This window comes from Lynx rufus, unplaced genomic scaffold, assembly GCF_022079265.1.
Source record: "Lynx rufus isolate CCGP_SWC_20201006 ecotype Redwood Valley unplaced genomic scaffold, mLynRuf1.p SCAF_1, whole genome shotgun sequence".
NCBI lineage: Eukaryota > Metazoa > Chordata > Mammalia > Carnivora > Felidae > Lynx > Lynx rufus.
Genome location: NW_025814823.1, coordinates 139,645,314 through 139,671,174, shown reverse-complemented (window position 1 = coordinate 139,671,174; position 25,861 = coordinate 139,645,314). Strand labels below are relative to the sequence as shown.

Below are 25,861 nucleotides of genomic sequence, written 5' to 3'. Positions count from 1 at the left end.
TTTGGATTCTGGGTCTCCTCTCTCTGCCTCCCCCACTCATGCTCTGTCTATCTCTGTCTCAAAAATTAATAAACATTAAAAAAATTTAAATTATTTTTTAAAAAGCCAAATAGAATTATCAGTAGTGATACAGAATATTTAAGCAACACTATCGATCAGCTTGACTTAAAGTTTTTAGAACTTTCCACCCATCAGCAGAAGATCACACATTATTTTCAAATACACACAGAATATTTTAAGAGTTTTATTCTTGGCCGTAAAACCAGTGTCAATAAATTTAACCGAATTAAATTAAAAGAGTATGTTCTCTTATACCAATGGAATTAAATCAGAAATCAGTAATAGAAAGATTTCTGTAAAATCCTGAAATATTTTGAAATTAAATAGCACACTTTTAAGTAACTCATGGGTCAAAAAGGAAGTTGAAAGGGAAATCTGAAAGTGTTTTTGACTAAAATAAAATGAAAACACAACATAGCAATATTTTGGGATGTCACAGAAAGTAATTAAGGGGGAAACGTAGTACCAAATATGTATATTAGAAATGAAGAACACTGTCAAATTAAGGACATCAGTTTCTGCCTTAAGAACCTAGAAAAATATAAGTGGATGAAATCCAAAGTAAACCAAAGAATGGAAATAATAAAAGAGAAAGCACTGGTAAAGCAGAAATCAGTGAAATAGAAAACAGAAAAATAGTTGAGAAAATCAATGAAGTGAACAGCTGGTGCTTTGAGAAGATCAATAAAATTGATAAACTATAGCCAGACTGATGAGTAAATAAAAGAAGATACAAATTCCAAATATCAGAAACTAGAGAGGTAACATCACTCATAGTCTACAAATATGAAAAGGATAATAAGGGAATGTTCTGAACAACTTTTTGCGAATGCATTCAGCAACTTAGATGAAATGGACATGTTCCTCGAAAGAAACAAATTATTAGAAATGAGTAACTTGAATAATATTATCTGTTAAATAAGTTGCAGTTGTAGTTAAAAACTTTGCCACCAAAAAATCAACAAACAAACAAAAAACTTGTAGGCTCAATGCTTTCTAGATAAGTCTGCTAGGGTTATCATAACCAAACCACAAACTGGATGGCTTAAATGACACATTCTCACCATTCTGGAAGCTAGATGTCTAAGATCAAAGTAATAAAGAATTTTATTTCTGGCAAGACCTCTTTTTTTTTTTTTTTTAATTTTTTTTTTTTAACGTTCATCCATTTTTGAGACACAGAGAGACAGAGCATGAACAGGGGAGGGGCAGAGAGAGAGGGAGACACAGAATCCGAAACAGGCTCCAGGCTCCGAGCTGTCAGCCCAGAGCCCGACGCGGGGCTCGAACTCACGGACCGCGAGATCGTGACCTGGCTGAAGTCGGACGTCTAACCGACTGCGCCACCCAGGCGCCCCTGGCAAGACCTCTTTACCTGGCTTGCAGACAGCCATCTTCTTTGAAGTGTCCTTCCTTCATGTGTGGAGAGGTCTGGTGTTTCTACCTTTTTTTATAAAGACACTAGTCCTATTTTATTATGGCTTCAACATAATAATTTTGAGGGGATGCAGTTCAGTTCATAATACCTTCACTGGTGAATTCTACTAGACATTTAAGGAATAAATAGTACCTGTTTTCCACAAACTCTTCCAAAAAGTTGAAGATAAGGAAATATTTCCCAATTCATTCTATGAAACCACCAATGAACTGAAACCAAAATCAAAGACATCACTGGAACAGAAAACAACATAGATGCAAAAATCTAAATGAAATTTTAGCAAATCAAATTCATCATAACAGAGTGGGGTGTATCTGAGGAATGCAGGATTAGTTTTGATTTAAAAATTAATTACTGTAATTCACTAACAAGCTAAAAAAGAAAAACCATATCATCATCTCATTGGATACAGAGAAAACATTTGACAACACCTAACATCCATCACACGTGAAAACTTTCAGCAAAGTAAGAATAAAGGGGAATTTTGTTAACCTGACAGAGGGCATCTACAAAAATATTTACAGGTTTTATACTTAAAGATTGAATACTTTTCCCCTAAGATCAAAAATAAGGCAGGGGATGTCTGCTGTCACTACTTCTGTTGAACATTGTACCAGAGGGTTTAGCCAGTGCAATCAGGTAAAAATAAATAAATAAATAAAAAGCATTCATTCGGGGAAAGAAGTAAAACTGTGTTTAGTCACAAATGACATAATCATCTATATAGAAAATCTAATGGAATCTACATTAAAGCAAGTATAAGTGAATTTTGCACAATTAAAGGATACGAGATGAAAATACAAATATTGCATTTCTATATTCTAGTGACAAACATTTAGATAGTGAAAATTGATACCATAGTATCAAAAAATATGAACTACATAGGGATAAATTTGACAAACTATTGTAAAAGATACACTGAAACTTACAAAACATTATTCAGAGAAATCAAAGAAAATCTGATGGAGACAAATGGAGGTCTATTGCTTTGTTCATCAGTCAGAAGACTCAATATTGTTAAGATGCTGTTTCTCCCTAGATACTATTTATGGATTCTGTACAATCCCAGTCAAAGTTCCTGTATGGTTTCTTGTAGAAATTTACAGGCTGGTTCTAAAATTCAAATAGAGTGCAGAGGACCTAGACTGGTAAAACAGTTCTGAAAAATAACAAAGTTAGAGGGCTTAACACTCTGCCTCATTTTAAGAATTACATAGTTATTGTAACCACAACAGCATGACTTTTGCGTCAAGATAGGGAAAGCAATGTAACAAGAGTTCAGAAGTAAAACCTGAATTTTGACAAAGGCACAAGGCTTTTGTAGAGGAGAACAATTGGACATCCACACGCAACAAAATGTTATCGAATGTCTCCATATATTTTAAGAATGTTGCATTTTGTTTGGGCCCACAGTGACTTGAAGAAAAAATTGATCCTTTCAGCACTTTTTAAAAAACCTTGTTAGTTAGGCATGTTTGGTGTAGGCGCTATCCTGGAGCTAGTTAAACTCCTCCTACTGAGACATGACTTGTCAACGGTTTGTCTTTACTAATGCCCCGGTTGTTCAAAAAGATCTCCTCAGGCTGTCAGGAATGTAAATGTCACTCAGGCCTGTGTGACCTGTCACGATTATTATTTTATAGTTCTTGGATAGTTGTTCTTGCCCAGCCTCATGAAGACTCCTCCTCTATATGAGCCATTTAGTATTCAGATAATGGCCCAAGGAGTCCCTTCTTTAGATTTCTGGTACCTATTCTTTACTCTCTCATCCCTGGTATCCTGCCCTGCAAAATCTAATCACCTCAGCCTCCTGAAACTTTAATCTCTATCTCCTCAGTTCAGCAGGATCACCTTGCTATGCTTGTACTATGTTCTGGAAAGTGCGTCCAGACAAGAAACTGGAGTGCTGTTAGGACTCACTTTGTTTCCCTCCTCTCAGACGAGTTGTAGATGTGAACTGCCTGTTTTCCAGTGTCTGAATATTAGGGTTTTGTTTTGTTTTGTTTTACCCCATATATATTTTGTCTAGCTGTGATTAGAAGTGAATGTCTTCTCCAACTTAGTTGTCATTGAAAAATTTGGCATTCTTCTTAATTTGTTACCTTAATAAATTACATAACTAAAATAGCAAGTATAACTGGCAAAGACAGATCTTAGAGTAAAGACTACTGGGTTTTGGTAAGCATACAGTTTTCTCGTAGGAGCAGAATGCTTTGTAGTCCAGAATGGGGGAAAGCAGGTTAAATGGCCAGAAGTTGGTTTCTTTTACAGTGGAACTGAATGGAGGGAGTCTAATAAAGGCAAAGCAGATAAATTATAGTCCATTAAAAAATGGGCTGCTGTACTCATTTACCTTTGTGAGAATTTAGGAGGGGTAGGTTAGCTAGATTCAAATTGGAAAAGCTATAATCAAAGCTATTCTCAAATTTGGGAAAACCACATGAAGTATTATCCATAAAAATTGACAGGACTTGGAGTATCTTAATGAGGAATGGCAGTATTTTCGGAGGCACAGTGGAGAAATGATATGCAGAACCTGGGAAGCTGTTTTAATTGTATATTTTCTGGCTTAGGAGTTCAAAACTATTGTACAGATCAAGATCATATTTCTTTGTTTAATTTCATGACAGCTCTTTTTAGCAAAGAAAGAAAATTTAGCCTTCTCTTTTCTGGACTCACTGGGGTTAGTTTTTATATCTTCCTTATGTACTTCAGAGATTTTCTCATCATGGTGGTATAAGACATTTTAGTACTATAGTATTTTGGGGGGTTTAATAATATCTAATTCTAGATTTAAATAATCCTTTTCACCAGAACTCTTAAAATAATCTGTTTTTTTAAAAAAGAATCTGGGGGCGCCTGGGTGGCGCAGTCGGTTAAGCGTCCGACTTCAGCCAGGTCACGATCTCGCGGTGCGTGAGTTCGAGCCCCGCGTCAGGCTCTGGGCTGATGGCTCAGAGCCTGGAGCCTGTTTCCGATTCTGTGTCTCCCTCTCTCTCTGCCCCTCCCCCGTTCATGCTCTTTCTCTCTCTGTACCAAAAATAAATAAACATTGAAAAAAAAAATTAAAAAAAAAAAAAGAATCTGTTAGTCTTCTAAAGTATGTACTTTTCATGGGGTTTCAATAAATATAAACTTCTTACATGATTTATAATGTATTGCAGGTGTTTTCAAACTAATGACATTTTTTCTTTCACCTTTTTGCCTGTAGATAACATTATATAATGTTGGGTAAACGGATGCAATACTTTTCCATAATACAATTCCAGAATGTTGACTAGATTCACTCTATTATATGTATTCCTTCTGATTTTCAAATAAGGATTCTTATTTTTTTTTGTTTTCTTTTGTTTATTCCCTCATTTCAGGAAAAATGAAGATGAATGAAATACCTCTTTCTAACATTAACCGTAGAAACATTTTTGGAGAGAACTTACTGTATCAGGCTGCTCTGCACAATGACCCTGACCTTGTTCATCATTTTATAGTAAAAGGGGGAAATGTTAATCAACAAAGTTATGCTGGTAAGTTGGGGTTACCACCCACATTATTTTGAAGGTGGTTCGTAGTTTCTGCAGAGTCACTTCTGTGAAAGTATGGCAAAGTGGACCTGAGGCAAGTCTCACACAGAGTTTCCAGGTCATTTTCCTGCTTGAGTAGCTGATCATCATCATCTCCTTGGGAAATGGTAACGAGGGGAAAGAGGAGCAGGAGAAGAGTAGTATATTTAACCTTCAAAGATTATGCCTGCTGAGGGCCCACCAGGTGGGTCACGTGCAGTTGGCTTGCACAGAAGAATGCCGTTCTTGGGGCTGACTTGCTGGCTTTGCATGGGCGTTGTTACCGTGACACTCAGCTTTGAATGGAAGAGAAGTGAGGTCAAAAGCTGAAAGAAGCTGATGGTACGCTTGAGATGTGACGGAAATTGAGATAACATCGCAGGTGTATAACAGGGGCAATGGCCAGGGAAATGGAGAGAAGGGTGTATGAGATAGAGAGGGTGGGACAGGGAGCTCAGAACTTTCTTTCTACAAGGCTGGATCTCTGGTAGTCTTTTTTTGCAGAAAGAACCTTATATTCTCCTGGACAAGAATGATTCCTTAAAGACACAAGTACTTAAGGCACTGAGCAGCACTGGGCCAGCCTGGGTAGTGCTTTTATGTATCCATACTTTTTCTACCATTTCTAGACTTTATGAAACAGTGCACAAAAAATGTCTGGTAGTTTTTGTTAATCTCTATCTGCTCCTTAAATTCAGGAGTAGCTCTGTATGCAGCTAACTTTACTTTATGGATTTCCCAAAAATCTCTTAACGTGTTTCTTTTCATTAGCCCTTGTCTGCGCCATTAACATCCTTGCTGTCTCTTCCCTCCTTGTCTTTGGCCATTTATTGTGCACTTTCTCCTCACTGCCCCAGGTACTTCTGTGACCTTCATGAATTCTTTATCCTTAACATACTTTTTTGACTTTTTGAAGTCTCTCTTGTTATCTACTTTTCCTTCTCACTCTTCATCTTAGCTCTTACCTTTATTTCTGGCTATTACATCCCATAAAATTGCAGAGGGCAGTGTTGGTTTTTTTCTTAATGTTTATTTATTTTAGAGCACAAGCAGGAGAGGGGCAGAGAGAGAGAGGGAGACCCAGAATCGAAAGCAGGTTCCAGGCTCTAAGCTGTCAGCACAGAGCCCGATGTAGGGCTCGAACTCAGGAACCATGCATGAGATTACGACCTGAGCTGAAGTTGGAAGTTCAACCAACTGAGCCACCCAGGCACCCCTAGAGGGCAGCATTTTTAAAGGCTTTGTAACTATTTGTTTCATCAGAGTCACCTGCAGTGTTTGTTTAAAATGTAGCCTTTATTTCACCCCCCCAAACACACATATTCACACCCAGTCTCACAGTCAAAATATGTAGGTTAAAACCTTGAAATCTGTATTTTAGCATGTTCCCCCAATGATTTTTATTCTCATTAAAGTTCAAGAACTACTGGCAACTACTGGCAAGAGGTGTACACCTCTATGTAATAAACCAGTTCATTGTAGTGAGCTTTTATAGTATGTCTCCTATATGCCACGTGCTGTGAAAACAGAAAGACACGTTTACTAGAAAAATTTAAATATATTCTGTGATACAATCCAAAAAAAAGGTAAGTGCCTTTTGAGAAATTAATAAAATGTTACAATAACAGACCAATAGTCTGGTCATAGGTTGACATTTGCATTTTAAATCCTTGTTTACATTTTATGTTATCTTTTTCTTTGATTTAAAAAACCAATTGCAGTAATTCTTCATTTATCAAAAACAAAGGTGACGACCAGGAAATAGCCTGAAGTTTGAATACCCAAAACAGATTTCATAAAGCTTCTTCGCTAAAACTATCTCACACCAATGCTCTTAGCATTATTTTACACAGAATTCTGATTCCTAAGTTTATGGCACAGTAGAAATGAAAGCAAAGATTGGCACAGACCAGAATGTTGATAATAGCAAGAAGTTTAACAACAAGGCAAGAGACAAAAAAATTATAAATGAGAGGACACATTGTTGAGGACTGTATAATGTAGTAAAGCATGCACCTAGACCTCCATGGGTGTTAACAATTGCTACATTAGAGCATGTAACTAATATTATGATTGTTAGGATCTTGAATCTTTATTAAAAATGTGTTAGGTTATATTTTCTTTCTGGGAAGTTTATAATCCTATAAAGCTTTAAAGATATTTCCTTCAAGATGATTAAATTTTTAAAAAGAAAAAAAAATGTTCAGGGATCTTCTAACCTGTAGGGGTGCTTGGATGGCTCATTCAGTTAAGCATCTTGATTTTGTCTCAGATCATGATCTTAACGTTTATGATTTCAGGCATTGCATCAGGCTCTGTGCTGACAGTGTGGAGCCTGCTTGGAATTCTCTCTCCCTCTCTCTCTCTGCCCCTCCCCCCACTCATGCTTTCGTGCTCTCAAAAATAAATAAATAAACTTAAAAAGAAAAGGATCTTCCACTGGTAGATCTGGGAGATAAAAGATCTGTTGTAAAGTGTGATCCATCTTTATTTTGAAGGAGTGGTTTTATAACACAGAAGGAGTAATCCCTAAGGGAAGGGAAATTCTTTGTACATTTGATTTCTTTCCTTTTAATTTTTAATGTTTATTTTTGAGAGAGAGACAGAGTGTTGAGTGCGGGAGGGGTAGAGAGCGAGAGAGACACAGAATGTGAAGCAGGCTCCAGGCTCTGAGCTGTCAGCACAGAGCCCAACGCGGGGCTCGAACCAATGAACTGCGAGATCATGACCTGAGCTGAAGTCGGACACTTAACGGACAGAACCACCCAGGCACCCCCGTTTGATTTTTTTCTGTCAGATGTGTAGCCATATCTGGTCTACCATGGCTCTCTCTGCAAAATAAAGGTCCATCTGGCTTTGTGGATGCTGGGAATTTCTTTAATCCTTAAGACTGGTACTATTCATCACTGGTTCATTCTTGTTTAGGTCTCCAGAGTAGCATTAGTTTTTCACTCCTTCCTTGAGGCCCCACCGTTAACTCTGAATTACTGACATGCAGTAATTCTCTTCTTTGGGAATTTTCTGCAGTAAATTTAAAACAGGAGACTAGCTTTTCACTGTACATTTACCTTATGTTTTTCATCATTCTGGCTCAGGGAAAACAAACTAATCTTTTGTTATGGGTTTCTCCTTCCTAAAGCAGTCATTTTTGCCCCTTTAGGAAACTAACTTTTATTGTAGTTTAATCAAAACCTAAATAAGGAAAAGAAGTTTTCTAGAAGGAAAATTATCATCTTCTTTAATAACTTTTGGATTTCTCACGTTTCATTTTTCATCCTAGACTGGTGGCAGATAATTAGGTTAATCAGTATATGCGTTGATAAGCAAATTTCCACAGGTCCCAAAATCTAAACAAGTTCACACTTTTTATCAGAAAAAGTGCTTGGAGGGACCTAATTTTTATGTTACGTTTTTAAAAATAGGTAGTCCTTAAGTGCTTATGTTTCAAAAGTTCACAAGTGAGCTATTTATTTGAAATTTTTATGACATTATGAAAAATTGCAAACATACAGAAAAGTTTAAAAAAATCTACAGTAAGCATCTGTATACCTAATACCCACATTCTACATATTTATTTTCATCACATACTTACTATAAAGGAAGAACACTTGTGTGTTTCTCTTCTACTTTTATTCCTAACACTTGTGATATCGCATATGTGGGTTTTGGACACATCAAGCAATTCTCCAACACCAGCTGAGTGTCCTGCAATTTAATTCATTTTTGACACTAGCCCATATTAGCACAGACCCCACAGGTTAAGGGCTCAGTCAGAAACCCCCACTTCAGATGCTAGTCACAAGTAGTAGGTCCCCAGGTTGCCCACAATTTCTGTTCAGCTTGGCTACTAATTGGAGGTTCCCACAGTCCCCTCCTCAGATTCAATCATTTCCTAAAGTAGCTCACAGAACTCAGGGAAACACTTACTTATGTTTACCATGTAAGTTTACTTATTATTATGATAAAGGATATGACAAAGGATACAGATACAGACTAACAGCCAGATGAAGATACATAGAGTGAGGTCTGGAAGAGTCCTGAGCACAGGAGCTTCTGTCCGTGTGGAATTGGAGTGTGTTACCTTCCTAGCACGTAGTTGTGTTCACCAGTGTGGAAAAGTTCTCTGAACCCCGGAGTTTTGGGGTTTTCATGGATTCTTCATCATGAAGGCAGGGTGGGGGTTGGAAGGACATGAAACTGAAAGTTCCAAGTTTCTGATCATGGTTTAGTCTTTCTTATGACCAGCCCCAACCTGGGAGCCCACCAAAAGTTGCCTCACTAGAACAAAAGATATTTTTATCACCCAGGGAATAAGGGACTTAGGAGCTTTGTGTCAGACATTTTTATCACTTGGGAAATTGTAAAGGTCTTGGGGATTCTGTATGAGTAACTGGGGTGAGAGACCAAATATTAGAACAAAAGATTCTCCTAGCACCCGTGTTTAAAAGGGTTTAGACATTCTGTGCCAGGAACCAGGGGGCAGAGCCCCTGCCTATCCATCATACCTTTACATCTATAAATCTCTGTCCATCAATCCATCTTTATGTTGACACAGTTCAAAGAAAGTTAGTACATTTTACCACTAAACACCTGAGAAATAATATCTCTAACTAGAGTTCAATTTTTTTTAGAGGTAAAATTTTCATATGGTGACATGCAGATCTCAAATGTGCTATTTGATGAATTTTGACATATATATTCACCTGTGTAACCCAAACCTCTATCAAGAGGTTGCTGCAGCCAAGGTAAAAGAGGTTGTTGCCTTTTTTCTCCTCTAGGATTTTGATATCTCTCCTTTTTGAGTTTATTTTTGTGTATGGGGTAAGAAAGTGGCCCAGGTTCATTCTTCTGCATGTCACTGTACAGTTTTCCCAACACCTTTTGCTGAAGAGACTTTTCCATTGGATACTCTTTTCTGCTTTGTCAAAGATTAGCTGGCCATACATTTGTGGGCCTATTTTTGGGTTCTGTATTCTGTTCCATTGGTCTATGTGTCTGGTTTTGTGCCAAGAAGTCGTTAAATTTTTAAGTATTTGAAGAATGTCCAGGTATCTTTCTGATATTGGTTTCTAATTTAATTACTTTTGGTCAAAGTATATACTTTCTGTGAATTTTATCCTCTTACAATTATTGAGAATCGGTCAATTTCCTAGTATATAGTCTTTCTTGGTTAATATCCCTTGTGTATTTGAATGTTTATTCCTCAGTTTTATGTAATGTTCTCTAACTGTTGCTTAGATGCAGATGATTAATAATGTTCAGATCATGTCTTTCTTTATGGATTTTTTTGCCTAGTTTATCTATCATTTCATGAGAGGAATATTGAAATATTAACAACTATGTTTGTGGAGTTGTCTGTTTCTCCCTTTCATTCTGTCCATTTTTGCTTCCTGTATTTTGAAGCTTTGTTATCAGGTACATACACAGTTGTAAATTGTCATGTCTTCTGATAAATTGACCTTTTAATTATTTTGAAATATTTCTCTTTGTCTCTAGTAATATATTTTGTCTTGAAGCTATTCTATATGATATTAATATAGACATCCTAGCTGTATCTTATGTTTCTTGTCTATTTGCTCTTTTTCCATCCTTTTATTTTCAACCTCTTTATATTTAAAATTTATTTCTTATAGATAGCATACATACATATTTCTTATAGATAGCTTTTAGATAAAAAGAAATAGATAAATTCTGACTATCTCTGCCTTTTAATTGGGGCAATTAGCCAATTTTAATTTAATATAAAAGGTAGGATTGAGTGAGGATTGTGATTTTACTAATTGTTCCTCATGTATGTTATCCTTTTTTTCCTTTCTATGTCTTTGCATTTTTTTTTTTTGTAGTGATTACCCCGGGGATTGCAATGTACATCTTTAATGTTTCTTTCTTTTCAGAGTTAGTATATTAATATTTCTATAAAATGTCAGAACGTTGAACACATCTCCCTTATCTTTTATGCCATATAACAGCTATATAAATTAATAACACTAAAATATAATGTTATGATTTTCAATTTAAATGGTCACATGCATTTTAAGGAAATTTATAGGAAAAAACTCCTCTATTAACTATATATTTACCTTCTTTGTTGCTCTTCATTTCTTCCTCAAAGCTTTCTATTTAATACTATAGGAGAAACTCTTTCTATAGCATCTTATGACAATAGATCTTAACTGGGGTGATACTGGCTTTTAGGGCACATTGGCAGTTTGTGGAAACATTTTTGGTTGTTACAACTGGAATGGGGGAGTGGTGCTACTGGTATCTAATAGAATGCTCAGAACAACAAAGAATTATCCGGCCCAAAATGTTGGTGCTGAGATAGAGAAACCCTAGCTTATGGAGAAGGTTCTGGAAAGAGTTAATGAAATATTACCCCCCCCCCTTTTTAATACACTTTTAACATGCACCTTTTAGGTTTTCTTACATCAATCATATGATTTATTGGAATTGAATAAATATAACGTACCATTGTCTCTGGCTAATGAGGATACATAAGTCATACTTAAGGATACATAAGATACTTACTTGTATGCCTGGTTTTATTACAATAGTTTGTGTTAGAACTACTGTAAATAGCTTTTTACAAATGAGCTTTTTAAAAATGAGCCCTTATTTTTGAAGTGACCTCTGTGCATTCCTGACAGCTGGGTTACTTTAATGGAAGTACCGTGAGCTAGAAATAAAGTTTTTTCTCCCTCTTTGCAAAAAAGTAGCCTATAATTAGCATTTCTTTAAGCTAACAATGACTCCCTTACAGCGTTTTTATTTGAGCTGGACAAGAATAGTTTCAAATATTTTATTTTTTTCATATTTTTCATATTTTCACAATTGAGTTGGGGGTAGGAATTTTATTTGGCCTTCAGATTTATTGAATCCACCTAATAATAGTTTATTTTCATGGTGGGATTATTTTGTCTCATCTAATCAAAATATTTTTAAAGAAACAACTTAGAGTTTGTATAGTTTATAAGGGCAAGCACAAAACATTAAGATGCCAAACATAAACAAATACCATTTCCTTTTTGTAAAATAGGTTGGACAGCACTTCATGAAGCTAGTGTAGGAGGATTTTATCAGACAGCAAGTGAACTATTAAAAGGTGGAGCCGATGTAAATATCAAAGGAATGTACCAGATCACTCCCCTACACGATGCTGTCATAAATGGACGTTATCAGGTACTGTGATGCTTTTGTTTGCAGATCAAATACTACATTCTACAGATACTAAAAATCTCCGGAAGCTAGCAATAGGGATTCAGTTATAGTTTATTCTTCTAATGGGTACTCAGAATGTGGAATAAAGTTTTACTTTGTGATAGACTTATTGTGTCTAATATGGTAGATGCTATTTTATGTGTTACTTTTAATAACTACAGGTAGTGTTTTGGTTACACATAGTATTTTTTTTTAATGTTTCTTTATGTTTGAGGGAGAACACAAGTGGGGGAGGGTCAGAGAGAGGGGGTAACAGAGGATCTCAAGTGGGCTCTGCATTGACAGTAGCAAGCCCAATATGGGGCTCAAACTCAAACCATGACATCACAACCTGAGCTGAAGTCAGACTCTAAGCCAGCTGAGCCGGCTAGATGCCCCATGGATACACATAGTATTTTTTATTTTTATTTTTTAAGTTTATTTTTGAGAGTGGGGAAGGGACAGAGAAGAGAGAATCCCAAGCAGATTCCATACTGTCAGTATGGAGCCTGATGAGGGACTCAAACTCACGAACTGCAAGATCGTGACCTGAGTAAAATCAAGAGTCCAATGTTTAACCAACTGAGCCACCCAGGTGCCCTCACATAGTATTTTTTAAACTTATATACTTCTTTAGACTATTTCAGTATGGTGCTCTATAGGTTTTAGCAGAACGTTTTCTGCTTACAGAGTGTTAAACGGTGATGTCCAGTCCCAATTGGAGGCATACACCTTTTTGGACACTAGTGTCACTTTCAGAGTCCATATAAGACATGAATCTCTTAGGTTTAATGATTAACCAGTACATACTAGCATAGATGTACTACTGTTTAAAATATCAAAATACTATAGTTCCATACAAATTGGTAGTTACTATAATGATAATATTAATTAAGATGATCAGTTTCAGCACGTGCAGTTTATTTCAGAAATAAACTTACATTCTGAGCTTGCCAGACATTTTCTGGTTCAGGCACCACATTACCGGATTGAGATACTTGCTGAAAATATTAATGTTTTTTTATCTCATGTATTGAAGTTGCCTCTGGGTTCAAACTCCTAGGGTAGAAAAGGGAGCTAATCAGCTGAGCTCGGGAAGTTATGATACACTTGCTTCCAAGAAGAAATGCCTAACAAATAGATCTGGGGAAGGCTTCTGGGAGCCATGGGCATGGACACAGCATAACCCTTCCTAATGTGAAACAGTACTTCAGGAAAGTTTAGATTCTTTTGCCTTCTTTTGATACTATATCATTTATTAGTAGGTGGTCACCCTCCACATTGTAGAGAAAGCTGGGTGGGGAGGGGAATTCTGCCTGGGACCTAATTGAATGGCCAAAGGAATGCAGGCTTGGACAGGTGGTGGTGTGAGCCCTCTCTGTCCTTTACTCCCTCTTCAAAGCTGGCCTCCAGCAGAGAAACCTCATGCCAAAGCAGTTCTTCCCTCTCCTTTTGGCCCATCTGCTTTCCCAACTATTCAGGGCTGACTTAACCCTAGTCAAAAGTTTTTTCCCCCTTTGGGCAAGGTGAGCCCTGACCACTTCACTTTTTCCTCCTTTCTTTCTCAGTTCTTCCTTTGTCCCATCTGGTAACTCGGCTTTAGTCAGTTTCTGCCTCACAGGCTAGAACTGGCTATCTTCTGTCTCTCCTTTGCAGACATGTAGCCTTCTCTTACTCCCTCAGTGAAGTAAAAGGGATCAAGGACACACACCTTTGACTCCAGAATCTAGTTACCTCGCTCCTATCTCACTCCCTCATGCCAACCTTTGTGTTCCTATAACTGATGTGCTTTTGGCACCGTGGCATATCCTGACTGATGGCGGGAGAAAAGAGAATGGCAAGATGGAAGTTGAAGTCCAGAGAACAGTTGTTAAGAATTAAAAGCTGAAACCTGGTGGGGTGGGATGAAGTCACGGTCTTCTTTGTTCCTTCCCGTTCTGTTTAGCTGGGGGGAGCCAGAAAGTTACTTCACCCAGTCCAAGAGAGATTTCCAAAATTCCAGGTCAGTTCTGGACTGACTTAAGAACCAAAGCCTTAAAAATCAAAGTAGGGTAGGATGTTGTTTTGGAGGATGGAGTAGGGATAGCTTGAGCATCAGATGAGGATCTAGGCTAACCTTGGGGAATCTCATATGTAAGGCAAAGATGATCAGAGAAATGGTCTAGACTCTGGGTATTGCTCCCATGCATTACTTGTTATAGGACTAAAAATGTCAAACCAAGGAAGTCCTGGGAACCTGATACTGCATCAGGCACCTGGAGAGTGTGAGTTTCTTAAATATTCCAGAGTTGAAGGAACTTGAATGTATTATCTTACAGGAATTAACTTTTATACTAAAAGGTGGGAGATCCTAAAAGATAATAACCTATTTTTTAAAAGCTAAAAAGCCATTAAAAATACCTTGTATGATTCCATTTGTTTGAAATATTTGCAGTAGTCCAAACTTTTAGAGACAGAAAAGATTAGGAATGGAAGGTGGGGACTTGCCTGGGTGGCTCAGTCAGTTAAGCATCCGACTTCAGTTCAGGTCATGATCTCATGGTTCGTGGGTTCAAGCCCCGTGTTTGGCTCTGTGATGACAGCTCAGACCCTGAAGCCTGCTTTGGATTCTCTGTCTCCCTCTCTCTCTGCCCCTCCCCAACTTGTGCTTGCTTTCTCTCTTCTCTCTCTCAAAAATAAATAAAAACAAAAAAAATAAAGGAAGGTGGGGAATGGGGTGTAACAGTTCATTGTTAAAGGGTTTCTTTTAGGAGAAATTAAAATATTCTAAAATTAGATGGTGGGTTATAGTTATACAACTCTCTTAATATACTAAAAACCATTGAATTGTATTTTTTAAATGGGTGAATTGTGTGGCATGTAAATTATATGTCAATATAATTACATTTTCCAATATGGTAAAGGTGGGATTTGAGAATTACAAATGATTGGCTCATTGTGATTCCTTAGAAAAATCTGGAACAAATTATTAGACACATAGGAGACATTTAGATAAGAATGCAGTGATCTTTGAGAATCTGTAGGCATCCCTAAGAACAAGTCATGTCAGGCTAACCTTGACTTCTCTTTTATTAGGTTTACTTTGTTAATAGGTGAAGGAAATGGCATGACAAGTTGGTGTAAGCTATCATGATTTTAACAAAGCTTTTATTTGATGAAGTGTTGTATGGTGTATGAGTATATGAGATGTTGACTTGGAGGTTGGCTGACAGTGTTACTTAGGTTCACATGTATTGAGAAAAACATCCCTTAAACATGGTGATTATTCATTCCACATGTATCTGTAGTGAAATCTCTTCTAAAGTTTGATTGTATATTCTGTTACACTATAAAGAGCCAAACTCCCTCAACAGGCTGGAACACGACTTGTGTGTTGTTGATACTGGAAATATTTGAAAAGAAATCACAGGTATTATACCATTATACTCATAAATACTTGAGCCTGCATTTCTGACAGATAAGAACTTTTCTTACACCCACAACATCATCCTACCTAATATAGTTTCTTTTACTATTTAATATCCAGTCCATATTAAAATTTCCCAGTTTATCTAAAAAATGCGTTTTTATAGTAAGTTTTTGTTTGAATCAGGATCCATCAAGGTCCACATATTACATATGTTTGTTGTGTGTCTTAAGTGTGTTTTAACCTATAACAGTTCTTCCTCTATTTTGTGTTTTCTTAGGGGTTCTAGAATCTTGGCTTTTGTCTTAAAGAATTTCCTAAATTCTGGATTTGGCTAATTTTATTTTTGTGGTGTTGTATAGCTTGTTTCTTCTTATATTGTCTGTAAGTGGATAGTCTATTTAGAAATCACAATCTGGGTGCTAGGTGTGCTCATTGCTATGGGATATCATTGCTTTTAGGCATTTTCAGTAAAATACATATTTTTAGAAAGAAAAATTATTAGTTCATACTGATATTTCTTTTTTTTTTTTAACATTTATTCATTTTTGAGAGACAGAGACAGAGTGTGAGTGGGGGGAGGTGCAGAGAGAGAGAGGGAGACACAGAATCTGAAGCAGGCTCCAGAATCTGAGCTGTCAGCAAAGAGCCTATCGCAGGGATCAAACTCACAAACTGCGAGATCATGACCTGAGCCATAGTCGGATGCTTAACTGACTGAGCCACCCAGGCACCCCATACTGATACTACTATTTCAAACTTAATATTATACATTTACATTTAACTAATTTTATATTTATGTCTCTTTTTCTCTTAGGCTCAACATTTGTTTCTTAAAAATTACTTATTTCTTTATTGTATAATATACTTATTACTACCAACAATATTATTATCCATGTTAACAATGTTATTATCAACAATGAAACTACGAATGAAGGGTTTTTTTTGTAGTTTTTTCTGTTTTGTGCAGGTTTCATTAGTTCTGTATAGTCATAATACTGTCTTTTCAAGTACTTGAAAATATTTTATTCTCTAAATATTATGCTAAGTGAAATAAGTCAGTCAGGGAAAGATAAATACCATATGATTTCACTCATATGTGGAATTTAAGAAACAAAACAGATGACCAAAGGGGGGAAAAAGAGAGACAAACCAAGATACAGATTCTTAACTGTAGAGAACAAACTGATGGTTACCAGAGGGGAGGTGGGGGTGGGTTTAAATAGGTGTTGGGGATTAAGGAGTGCACTTGTGATTAGCACCAGGTGATGTATGCAAGTACTGAATCACTTTATTGTACACCTGAAATTACTATTACGTGTATGTTAACTAACTGAAATTTAAATAGAAACCTAAAAGAATTTTATTCTCTGTCCTACTTGCTTCTTACACAAGGAAGTCAGCTGATTTTAGAGGGAAGAAAGCACTTGATTCAATAATATGCTTTGAGGTGAAAATCCATAAGCAAACTTTAAGTAGACGTCTACCTGTATTTCGTTAAGGAGTCTATTGTTTGACCAGCCAAATAAGGAGGATTGTGATGCCAGCCACTTCCTGAAATTGCTCTGCTTGTTTGAGTTAACCTGTGGTAGCTTTAAAATATGTCCACAAAATTTTTAATAGTCCTCCTTTCAAAAGGTAAAGCCTGATTCTCTTCCCCAGGATTGTGGGCTGGAGTGTCAGTGAGTTGCTTCTAACAATTAGGATGTAGCAGAAGTGACAGTATATGACTTTCAAGGCTATGTTAAAAGTATTGTAGCTTCTTCCTCGTTTTCTCTTCTCTCTCTCAGGTCATTAAGTGTGAGGCTAGGTGTCATATCATGAGGACACGTGAGTAGCTCTATGGAAAGGTCTTTGTGACAGTGAACTAGGGCCTCTCCGTCCCACACCCATGTGAGGGAGCCATCTTAGAAACAGATCCTGCAGCCCCAGTCAAGCTTTTACATAATCGTATCCAACCAACCTCTTGACTACATCCTCATATAAGTCTGACCAGACCTCCAGCCCCCACCAGTGTCTCCCCGGGTCACCTGCTTTGGACCTCCACCCTCACCTTGGCTCGAAATAGACCCACGCTGTTCCTGCTCCACCATGGGCTCCTGCACCTGCGCCAGCTCCTGCAAATGCAAAGAGTACAAATGCACCCCTGTAAGAAGAGCTGCTCCTCCTGCTGCCCTGTGGGCGGTGCCAAGTGTGCTGAGGGCTGCATCTGCAAGGACGCATCTGACAAGTACAGCTGCTGTGTCTGATGTCGGGGGAGCCCATTCCTGATGGAAATAGAGCAGCATGTACAAACCTGCAGTGTTTTTACTTTTTCATACTACTTGGACCCAGTCGTTACATTCCTGTTTCTATGAAATACTTGAATGACAGTAATCCCATCTAGACTCTTTGGCAAAAGAAAAGAGAAGAGAAGAGAAGAGAAACTCAGATAGAACCACCTACCTGTGCCGCTCCCAAATTGTTGATCCACAGATACTGTGAGATTATAAATAGTTATTCTTGTTTCAAGCCACTAAATTTGGGGGTAATTTGTTAGGTAGCCAAAAAGAGCTAATAAAGAACCTAAATGCAGGTTTAAAGTATGGGAGAAATACTCAGGAAAAGTCATTTATTTATTGCCTTTTGGTGAGAAGAGAGTGCTTCAAATTAGAGGATATGTAAAGCAGAATTCATAATATTAAGGCTAGAGAGGGAAAGAGTAAGTGTGGATATTTGGTGAAGCAAACTATCCATTGTCTAAATCAGAGACTCTCAAAGTAATGTATCCATTCCCTGGGAATTACCAACTCGGATTTCTAGGAAAGTGAGGTTCTAGCCCCTGCCTTTTCCTTTCTCCCAGTCCTCTTTCTCATGCTCCTTGTTCCTAAGTCACTCTCACACTAGATGGTTTTTCTTTTCTTTTATGGTAAATGTTGAAACGCTTTTTTTTTTTAATTTACATCCAAGTTAGCATATAGTACAATAATGATTTCAGGAGTAGATTCCCATAATTTGTCTCCTATGTATAACACCCAATGCTCATCCCGACAAATGTCTTCCTAATACTCCTTACCCATTTAGCCCATGCCCCCGCCCACAACCCCTCCATCAACTCTCAGTTCTCTATAAGTCTCATGTTTTGTCCCCCTCCCTGTTTTTGTATTATTTTTGTTTCCCTTCCCTTATGTTCATCTGTTTTGTCTCTTAAAGTCCTCATCTGAGAGAAGTGATATGATCTTTGTCTTTCTCTAATTTCACTTAGCATAAAACCGTCTAGTTCTATCCACGTTGCTGCAAATGGCAAGATTTCATTCTTTTTGACCGAGTACTACTCCATTGTATACATATATACCACATCTTCTTTATCCATTCATCTGTTGATGGACATTTGGGCTCTTTCCATACTTTGGCTCTTGTTGATAGTGCTGCTGTAAACACTGGGGTGTATGTGCCCCTTTGGAACAGCACACCTGTATCCCTTGGATAGATACCTAGTAGTGCAATTGCTGGGTCGTAGCCTAGTTCTGTTTTTAATTTTTTGAGGAACCTCCATATTGTTTCCAGAGTGGTTGCACCAGTTTGCATTCTCACCAGCAGTGCAAAAGAGATCATCTTTCTGTGCATCCTCACTGTGTGGATTATTATTTGACACAGAATCTCGAGATAAACAGCACAGCCCTGTTGGCAACTCCCTTGGAAAACTTCTTTTCCTAAAAGAAAGCTGTGTACTCTGTATTTTCTTTGCTGAACAAAACATGAAGATCCAGACATAAATTTGTTATCTACTGTTACCTGGCTTGTATATGAATTATAGGTTTAATTATATCTATTATTACTTTCTATTTCCCTATCTAATATTAAATTCTCATAATAATTTGAAAAGTAGAATTGCTGAGTCTTAATAATTTTTAGAGGATCTAGCTTATATTGTCCCTTTGTAGTGTTATGTTTTTCACTCCTAGAATGCTTTGTTATAAAAGGAAAAATGTATATATATTTAATTTGGGGGTATATATAATTTACACAAATTTAGGTCCTTTGTGTCATTCCAGATACTAACATGGAAATTTAGGCTCTGTTTAGTGTTTGTAGTGTTACTTAAAGCCTACTTCCGACATCCTCCCTGATTATATTCTTCTTTTTTGTTTAATTTTTTTTAATGTTTATTTATTTTTGACAGAGAGAGAGAGACAGAGACAGAGCATGAGCTGGGGAGGGGCAGAGAGAGAGGGAGACACAGAATCCGAAGCAGGCTCCAGGCTCTGAGCTGTCAGCACAGAGCCCGACGCGGGGCTCGAACTCGTAGACCGCAAGATCATGACCTGAGCCGAAGTCAGATGCTCAACTGACTGAGCCACCCAAGCGCCCCTATATTCTTCATGTATTAAACAGTACTTAGTGAATATTTACTGTTTGTCAGACACTGAGATAGGCACTGGGAATATAAAGATGATTAAGACATATACCTGTAGTAAAAACTTGGAAGCAACTTAAACATCTGTCAATAGGGTACTTAAATAAAATACAGGGGCGCCTGGGTGGCTCAGTCAGTTGGGCAACTGACTTCGGCTCAGGGCATGATCTCGCGGTCCGTGGGTTCGAGCCCCGCATAGGGTTCTGTGCTGACAGCTCGGAGCCTGGAGCCTGCTTCGGATTCTGCGTCTTCCTCTCTCTGTTCCTCCCCTGCTCGTTCTCTGTCTCTCCTGTCTCTCAAAAATAAACATTAAAAAAAATTAAAAAATAAAATAAAATACAGTACATTCATATAGTACATTCAATAGTAGACTATTACTCAGCTGCTAAAAAGAATGAGAAAGTTCATTTTATAGTGACATGGTACAATTTCTAAGCTCTTTTGTTGGGGGAGGGGCGGCAAGATATAGAGGAATGTATACTATGGCCACTTGGGTAAGAAGAAAATCTGTACATATTTGTATGTATACATACATATATACATGTTGGACTAGATTAACTCAAAAAATTCAGAAGAAAACTATAGTACTTAAAAAAATTAGATGACTGAAATTCAGGGATAGAGGAGGAAACTTATTTTTCATTGTATACTTTTCTGAGTCTTCTATATTTTGAATTATATTCATTAATTTCCTATTCATATGTAATTAATTTTAAAAGAAAGACATAGTCCCACCCTCAACAACCTTAGAGTGCCCAAGAGACAGATTAATAAGAAATAAGTGTAATATATATTGAGCACTATGATAAAATATGTACCCAAAAAAAGGCAGCAGCAGTGGATGAGGAGGTCAGGGAGAGCATCATGAGGAGGTAACTTGAGGAGTAGGAACAATTAAGGATTGACTGGTTTCTTTCTCCCTGACACTGGGGAAGAGCAACGGCAACACAGCTACAGATGGAAGATGACATAACCATCTCCTGGAACATGTCAAACTTGTATTTACTACTACAGAACCGACACCTAATTCTCGGTGTACCTCTAGATCCGTTTCACCAGCACCTGAACTATCTATATTTCTGATCTTTCCTTCCTCCCTCAGTCTTTCCCTCCTTCCCTCTCCCTCTCTGCCCCCTCCCTTTCCCCCTTTTTCTCTATTTTTGTAAGAGAAAGGATATGTATATCAACAAATTATGATTCAGTAAGTTGCATTAATTTTTTTATTGGGCAAAGATGTTACAGATAAACCCAAGCTCTCTTGTTGAAAGAAATATCCGATGTTGCTTAGAGTTGTAAGCCAGCACACATTTGCAATAATATACCTTTTGTCTGGGCACGCTCACATGAACGGTCTTCCTGTAGGTGGCAGCGTTACTTCTTTTGAATGGAGCTGATCCCTTACTTAGAAGTGACAATGGAAAGTGTGCTTTGGATGAGGCCAAAGATTCACGTATGAAGCGTCTCCTTGAGAAATATATTCCTAAACACCAAAAACATCTTACATCAGGTAAGATTAAACTGGCCTGTTATATCTGTCCATCATGTTGGTAGAGAGTTACAGGAATTGAATTTAGAATTACAGAAATTTAATTTCCTTTCCTCCTTAGTTGTGAGAATGTCTATCCAGTGGTGTCCTTGCTCCACTCCTTTAGTAAAGCACACTGACTTGTTTGCAAATGCACATAATGTAAGGACTCCAAAAGAACAAAGAGAAAAAAGGGATAATATCAAAGGTACTTTTTCCTAGTTGTGCATTACAAACAGTTAAGAAAACTTTTATAAAGTTCTGGTCCCCCCCCACTCCCCTGACAGTTTTTTGGCTAACATGATATGATGTAGTTCTATGAGTATGGTCAGGATTGTTTTTGTTTCCATCCCCCAAGAATCTTCTCCTATGGTTATATTTTTGCCCTGTCATCCATTACACTTAAAAATTGAACTACCAAAGAACTTGATTTATAGTTGTCAATAACAAGGTTATAAGAATAATTTACATGCATGACACTTTCTTTATATTCTCCTTAATGCATCTGTTAGATTTTTTGGTAAGATCACAGCATTCCTCTGCTCAAACCCTGCAGTGGCTTTCCATTTAATCTAGAAGAAATGTCAGCATCCTTACAGTGGCATACAGGCCCCTATATGAGCTGGCCACCCAACCAGTTAACTTCTACCATTCTCTACCTCTGTCTCTCAGCTTCAGTCACACTGGCTTCCTTGCTGTTTCTCAAATATGCCTCTTCCACCTCCTTCAAGTCTTAGTTTAAATGTCATCTTCTCAGGGAGACCTCGACCATCCTATTTAATACTGCAACCTACCTCTTTCCCACCCTCACCATATTAGTTACCTATCTCTATGCAAGTTACCCGAAATTTAGCATCTCAGAATACCAAACGTATTATCTCTCACAGTTTCTGCGGAGTAGAAGTCTGGAAGCAGTTTAACTGAGTAACCAGTTCTGAATCAGTGTCTCTTACAGGTTGCAGCCAAGCTCTTAGTGAGGAATGGTCATCACAAGGCTCGGCTAGGGCAGGAAAATCCACTTTGAAGCTCATTCACCTGCTTATCGGCAGGCCTCATTGCCTCACTGCTCATTAGCTGGAGGTTTCAATTACTTGCCACCGGAGCTTTCTCCATAGAGCTGCTGACAGCCTTGTAGCTGGCTCAGAGCAAGTGATCTAAGAGAGAACACACCCAAGACAGAGGCCCCAAGCTTTCTATAAACTAATCTTGGAAGCACTTATGCCATATTCTATTTGTTGTAGTAAGTCACTAAGTCTACGAAGTTCCACCTTTTGAAAGGAGGAAATACCAAAAATTTTATGAACATATTTTTCAAACTGCCACACTCCAATCCTTCTTACCTTATATTACTCTTCTATTTATCCCTTTTCCATAGCACTTAACACCTTCTAACACATTGGACAATTTGTTTATTTTTTATTTTCAGTCTTCCCCCACCAGAATCTAAGCTCCATGAAGGAAAGGATTTGTGTTTAGTCTGGTGATGAATACTTAAGTGCCTTGTACCCAGTAGGCATTGAGTAAATATTTGTTGAATAAGTAGTGTGTCAGTCCTTTTATTTATTTATTTATTTTTATTTTAAATTTTTTTTTTTTTCAACGTTTATTTATTTTTGGGACAGAGAGAGACAGAGCATGAACGGGGGAGGGGCAGAGAGAGAGGGAGACACAGAATCGGAAACAGGCTCCAGGCTCCGAGCCATCAGCCCAGAGCCTGACGCGGGGCTCGAACTCACGGACCGCGAGATCGTGACCTGGCTGAAGTCGGACGCTTAACCGACTGCGCCACCCAGGCGCCCCTAGTCCTTTTAAACAAAACAAACAAAATAAAGTCTTTACCTTCAGGAGCTGTATGTGTGCTTCATTCTCTTTTACCAAACTATATGTTAATAACATTTTCCCTAAGAGGTAACTATTTGAATGCTATTGACAAAGAACTAAGACTTGGATGAAAACACCCTATGTTATTTTATTTATTTATTTTTTTACACTTGATCTTAGCCAAAAGGCCGAGAAGCAATATTTATTTATTTTTTGAGAGAGAGAGAGAGAGAGAGTACAAGTGGTGGATAGGGGCAGAGAAAGAGAGAGAGAGAGAATCTTAAGCATGGAGCCTGACAGCTGGATCCCAAGATCCTGGAATCATGATCTGAGCCAAAATCAAGAGTTGGACTCTCAGCTGACTGAGCCACCTAGGCACCCCAACACCCTACTTTATAATAACGAGATAACTTCATTGAGAATTAAAGGCCACCAAGAGGCAATTAGTTAATGGTTCTTTAGAACAAAACACTCCTTCCCCTGTAGCCCAGTCTCATCAGAAAATAAGAGGGACAGACTACACCTTGTTGAGGCCAGGCTGTAAAAGCACATTGAGATAGATTGTTCATGCTTCCATTCATTGAGATAAATTATTGCACTTACATTTACATTTCAAGCTATGTGGAAAATTGCACATATTCAGTTGGAGGCCAAAGCATGTATGTTTTTAAATTTTTGCTTTGATAATCTGCTTAATTTCTTTACTGCTGTATTTTAATAGCATGCATTGTTTTGCTTTTCTGAGAGTGCTTTCTCCAGCATTATAGCCCTTTCTCCAAATCCAGAATCTCCTATTCACTAATGCCCACTTCTGACCTACACCTACCCAAGGGAATTTCTTTCATGGAAAAGGATCCCAAGCCTTTTTTCTTAGGATTTAGCTTCCATTCTTCCTTGGTGAGGGAATTTACGAAGCTGGGCTGTGTTATCATGCTTTAGTAGGTGGTTTGAATATTTCTTGTTTGAAGTTTTGAAGTCTGTCATTAATTATTAGCTGACATCAATATAAATGAAAAAACTAGTTGAGAGTTTCTGTTTTTAAATTTGAGTTGAATAGCTTTTAGTTACGGGAATGATGGATAAAAAACCTCCCTCATGCAATAATATTTGGTGGTTTTCTTAGAGTAAAATACATCTTCTTTGGTATAGGACAGGAGTTCATTCTTAGTAACTTTATAGCCTAAGGTATATTAACACTCAGTTTTCTCATCTGTAAATTTGGGCTTCTAATATCTGCTCCTCTACTTAGATACCTGTGGGATTGTTACTGTGAGGATTAGAGTTGATGTATGTAAGATGCTTCAGTACAGTACCTTACATATGACAGAAGCTTGGAATAACAGAGTGAAAAAAATTACAGCTACATCACCAACATTCACCACCTCAGAATTGATACTTGTATAGATTTTTTTGTCAAATTGGTTATACTAGAGCATATAGACTCTTGAAACTAAGAGGAGATTAAAGCCCCTTTCTAGCTTCCAGATTCTCTTAGGAACCATGCCCAAAATGGTGGTTCCTATGAAATATTTTCTTGCTGTCTTATTTAAGAACCACAGTTAGGAAAAGGCACAGAGTCCTTTCTGCTCTTGAAAAAAAAATAATAAAATTAATAATGGAGCACTTTCTATGTGTCAGGACCTCCTCTAAACTCTGTACATGGATTACATGGATTATCTTACTGAATCTTCACAACAATTCTGTAAGATAGGGACGATTACTACCTTCATTTTATGGAACTGAGGCAGAGATATTAAGAAACTTACCCAGGGTCACCCAGCTGCTAAGCAAATGAGTAAAGATAGAAACTCAGGAGTAGCCTCCAGAGACTGTGCTCCAAGCCTGTTTGCTTCATTGAAGGACATCCTATGAACTTACTTACTGTCTTCTGTATGAGGTGAGTAGGTGAATGCCAGGCCTCATTATGCTCGTTGTAAGTTGATTGCTATCATGAAAATTATTCCCAAGAAATAAAATATTCTTTTTTCCAGTTACATCCCTGTTAAAATATTTTTATATTTCTAGTTCCTAGTGTATTTAAAGAATTTTAAATTGTTTACATATCACACCTAAGATGTTCATTCATTATTCCTTCTTCTATTAGATAATGATTGAATACCTCCTACGTATAAGGCACTGTTTCTAGGCTTTTGTCTTTTGAGGCCAAATGTATATATAGGTAACTAATTCTACCCCTAGGATTTAAAAGAGACACTAAAGTACTTTTATTATCAACCTAGGTATATTTTATTAAGCCATCTTTTACGCATTCTCAAGACTGGCCTTTTCTATGCATGTATGTTTCATTTTTAAGAGAACAAAGCATTCAGACTAGAACCTTATTAAGCAGACATATTAGGAAATGATAATCCAGTTAATTATGAAATACTTTTTGCTATATAAAAGTAGTTTGCTGACAGCTCCATATCTGGATATATCTGTGGGAAATATAGAAATA

The 25,861-nt window shown here is 37.4% G+C and overlaps 1 protein-coding gene and 1 pseudogene across 1 annotated transcript in view; both read left to right on the top strand.

Moving 5' to 3' along the window:
• ANKRD31 (ankyrin repeat domain 31) overlaps window positions 1-25,861 on the top strand; it is a 138,123-nt gene that overhangs the window by 48,626 nt on the left and 63,636 nt on the right. The window contains exons 10-12 of the mRNA XM_047087997.1: window positions 4,867-5,022; window positions 12,095-12,237; window positions 21,420-21,564. Of these exons, the coding sequence (XP_046943953.1) occupies window positions 4,867-5,022; window positions 12,095-12,237; window positions 21,420-21,564 (444 nt within the window). The remainder of the gene's footprint in view (window positions 1-4,866; window positions 5,023-12,094; window positions 12,238-21,419; window positions 21,565-25,861) is intronic.
• LOC124520116 (metallothionein-1-like) lies at window positions 15,150-17,910 on the top strand (annotated as a pseudogene).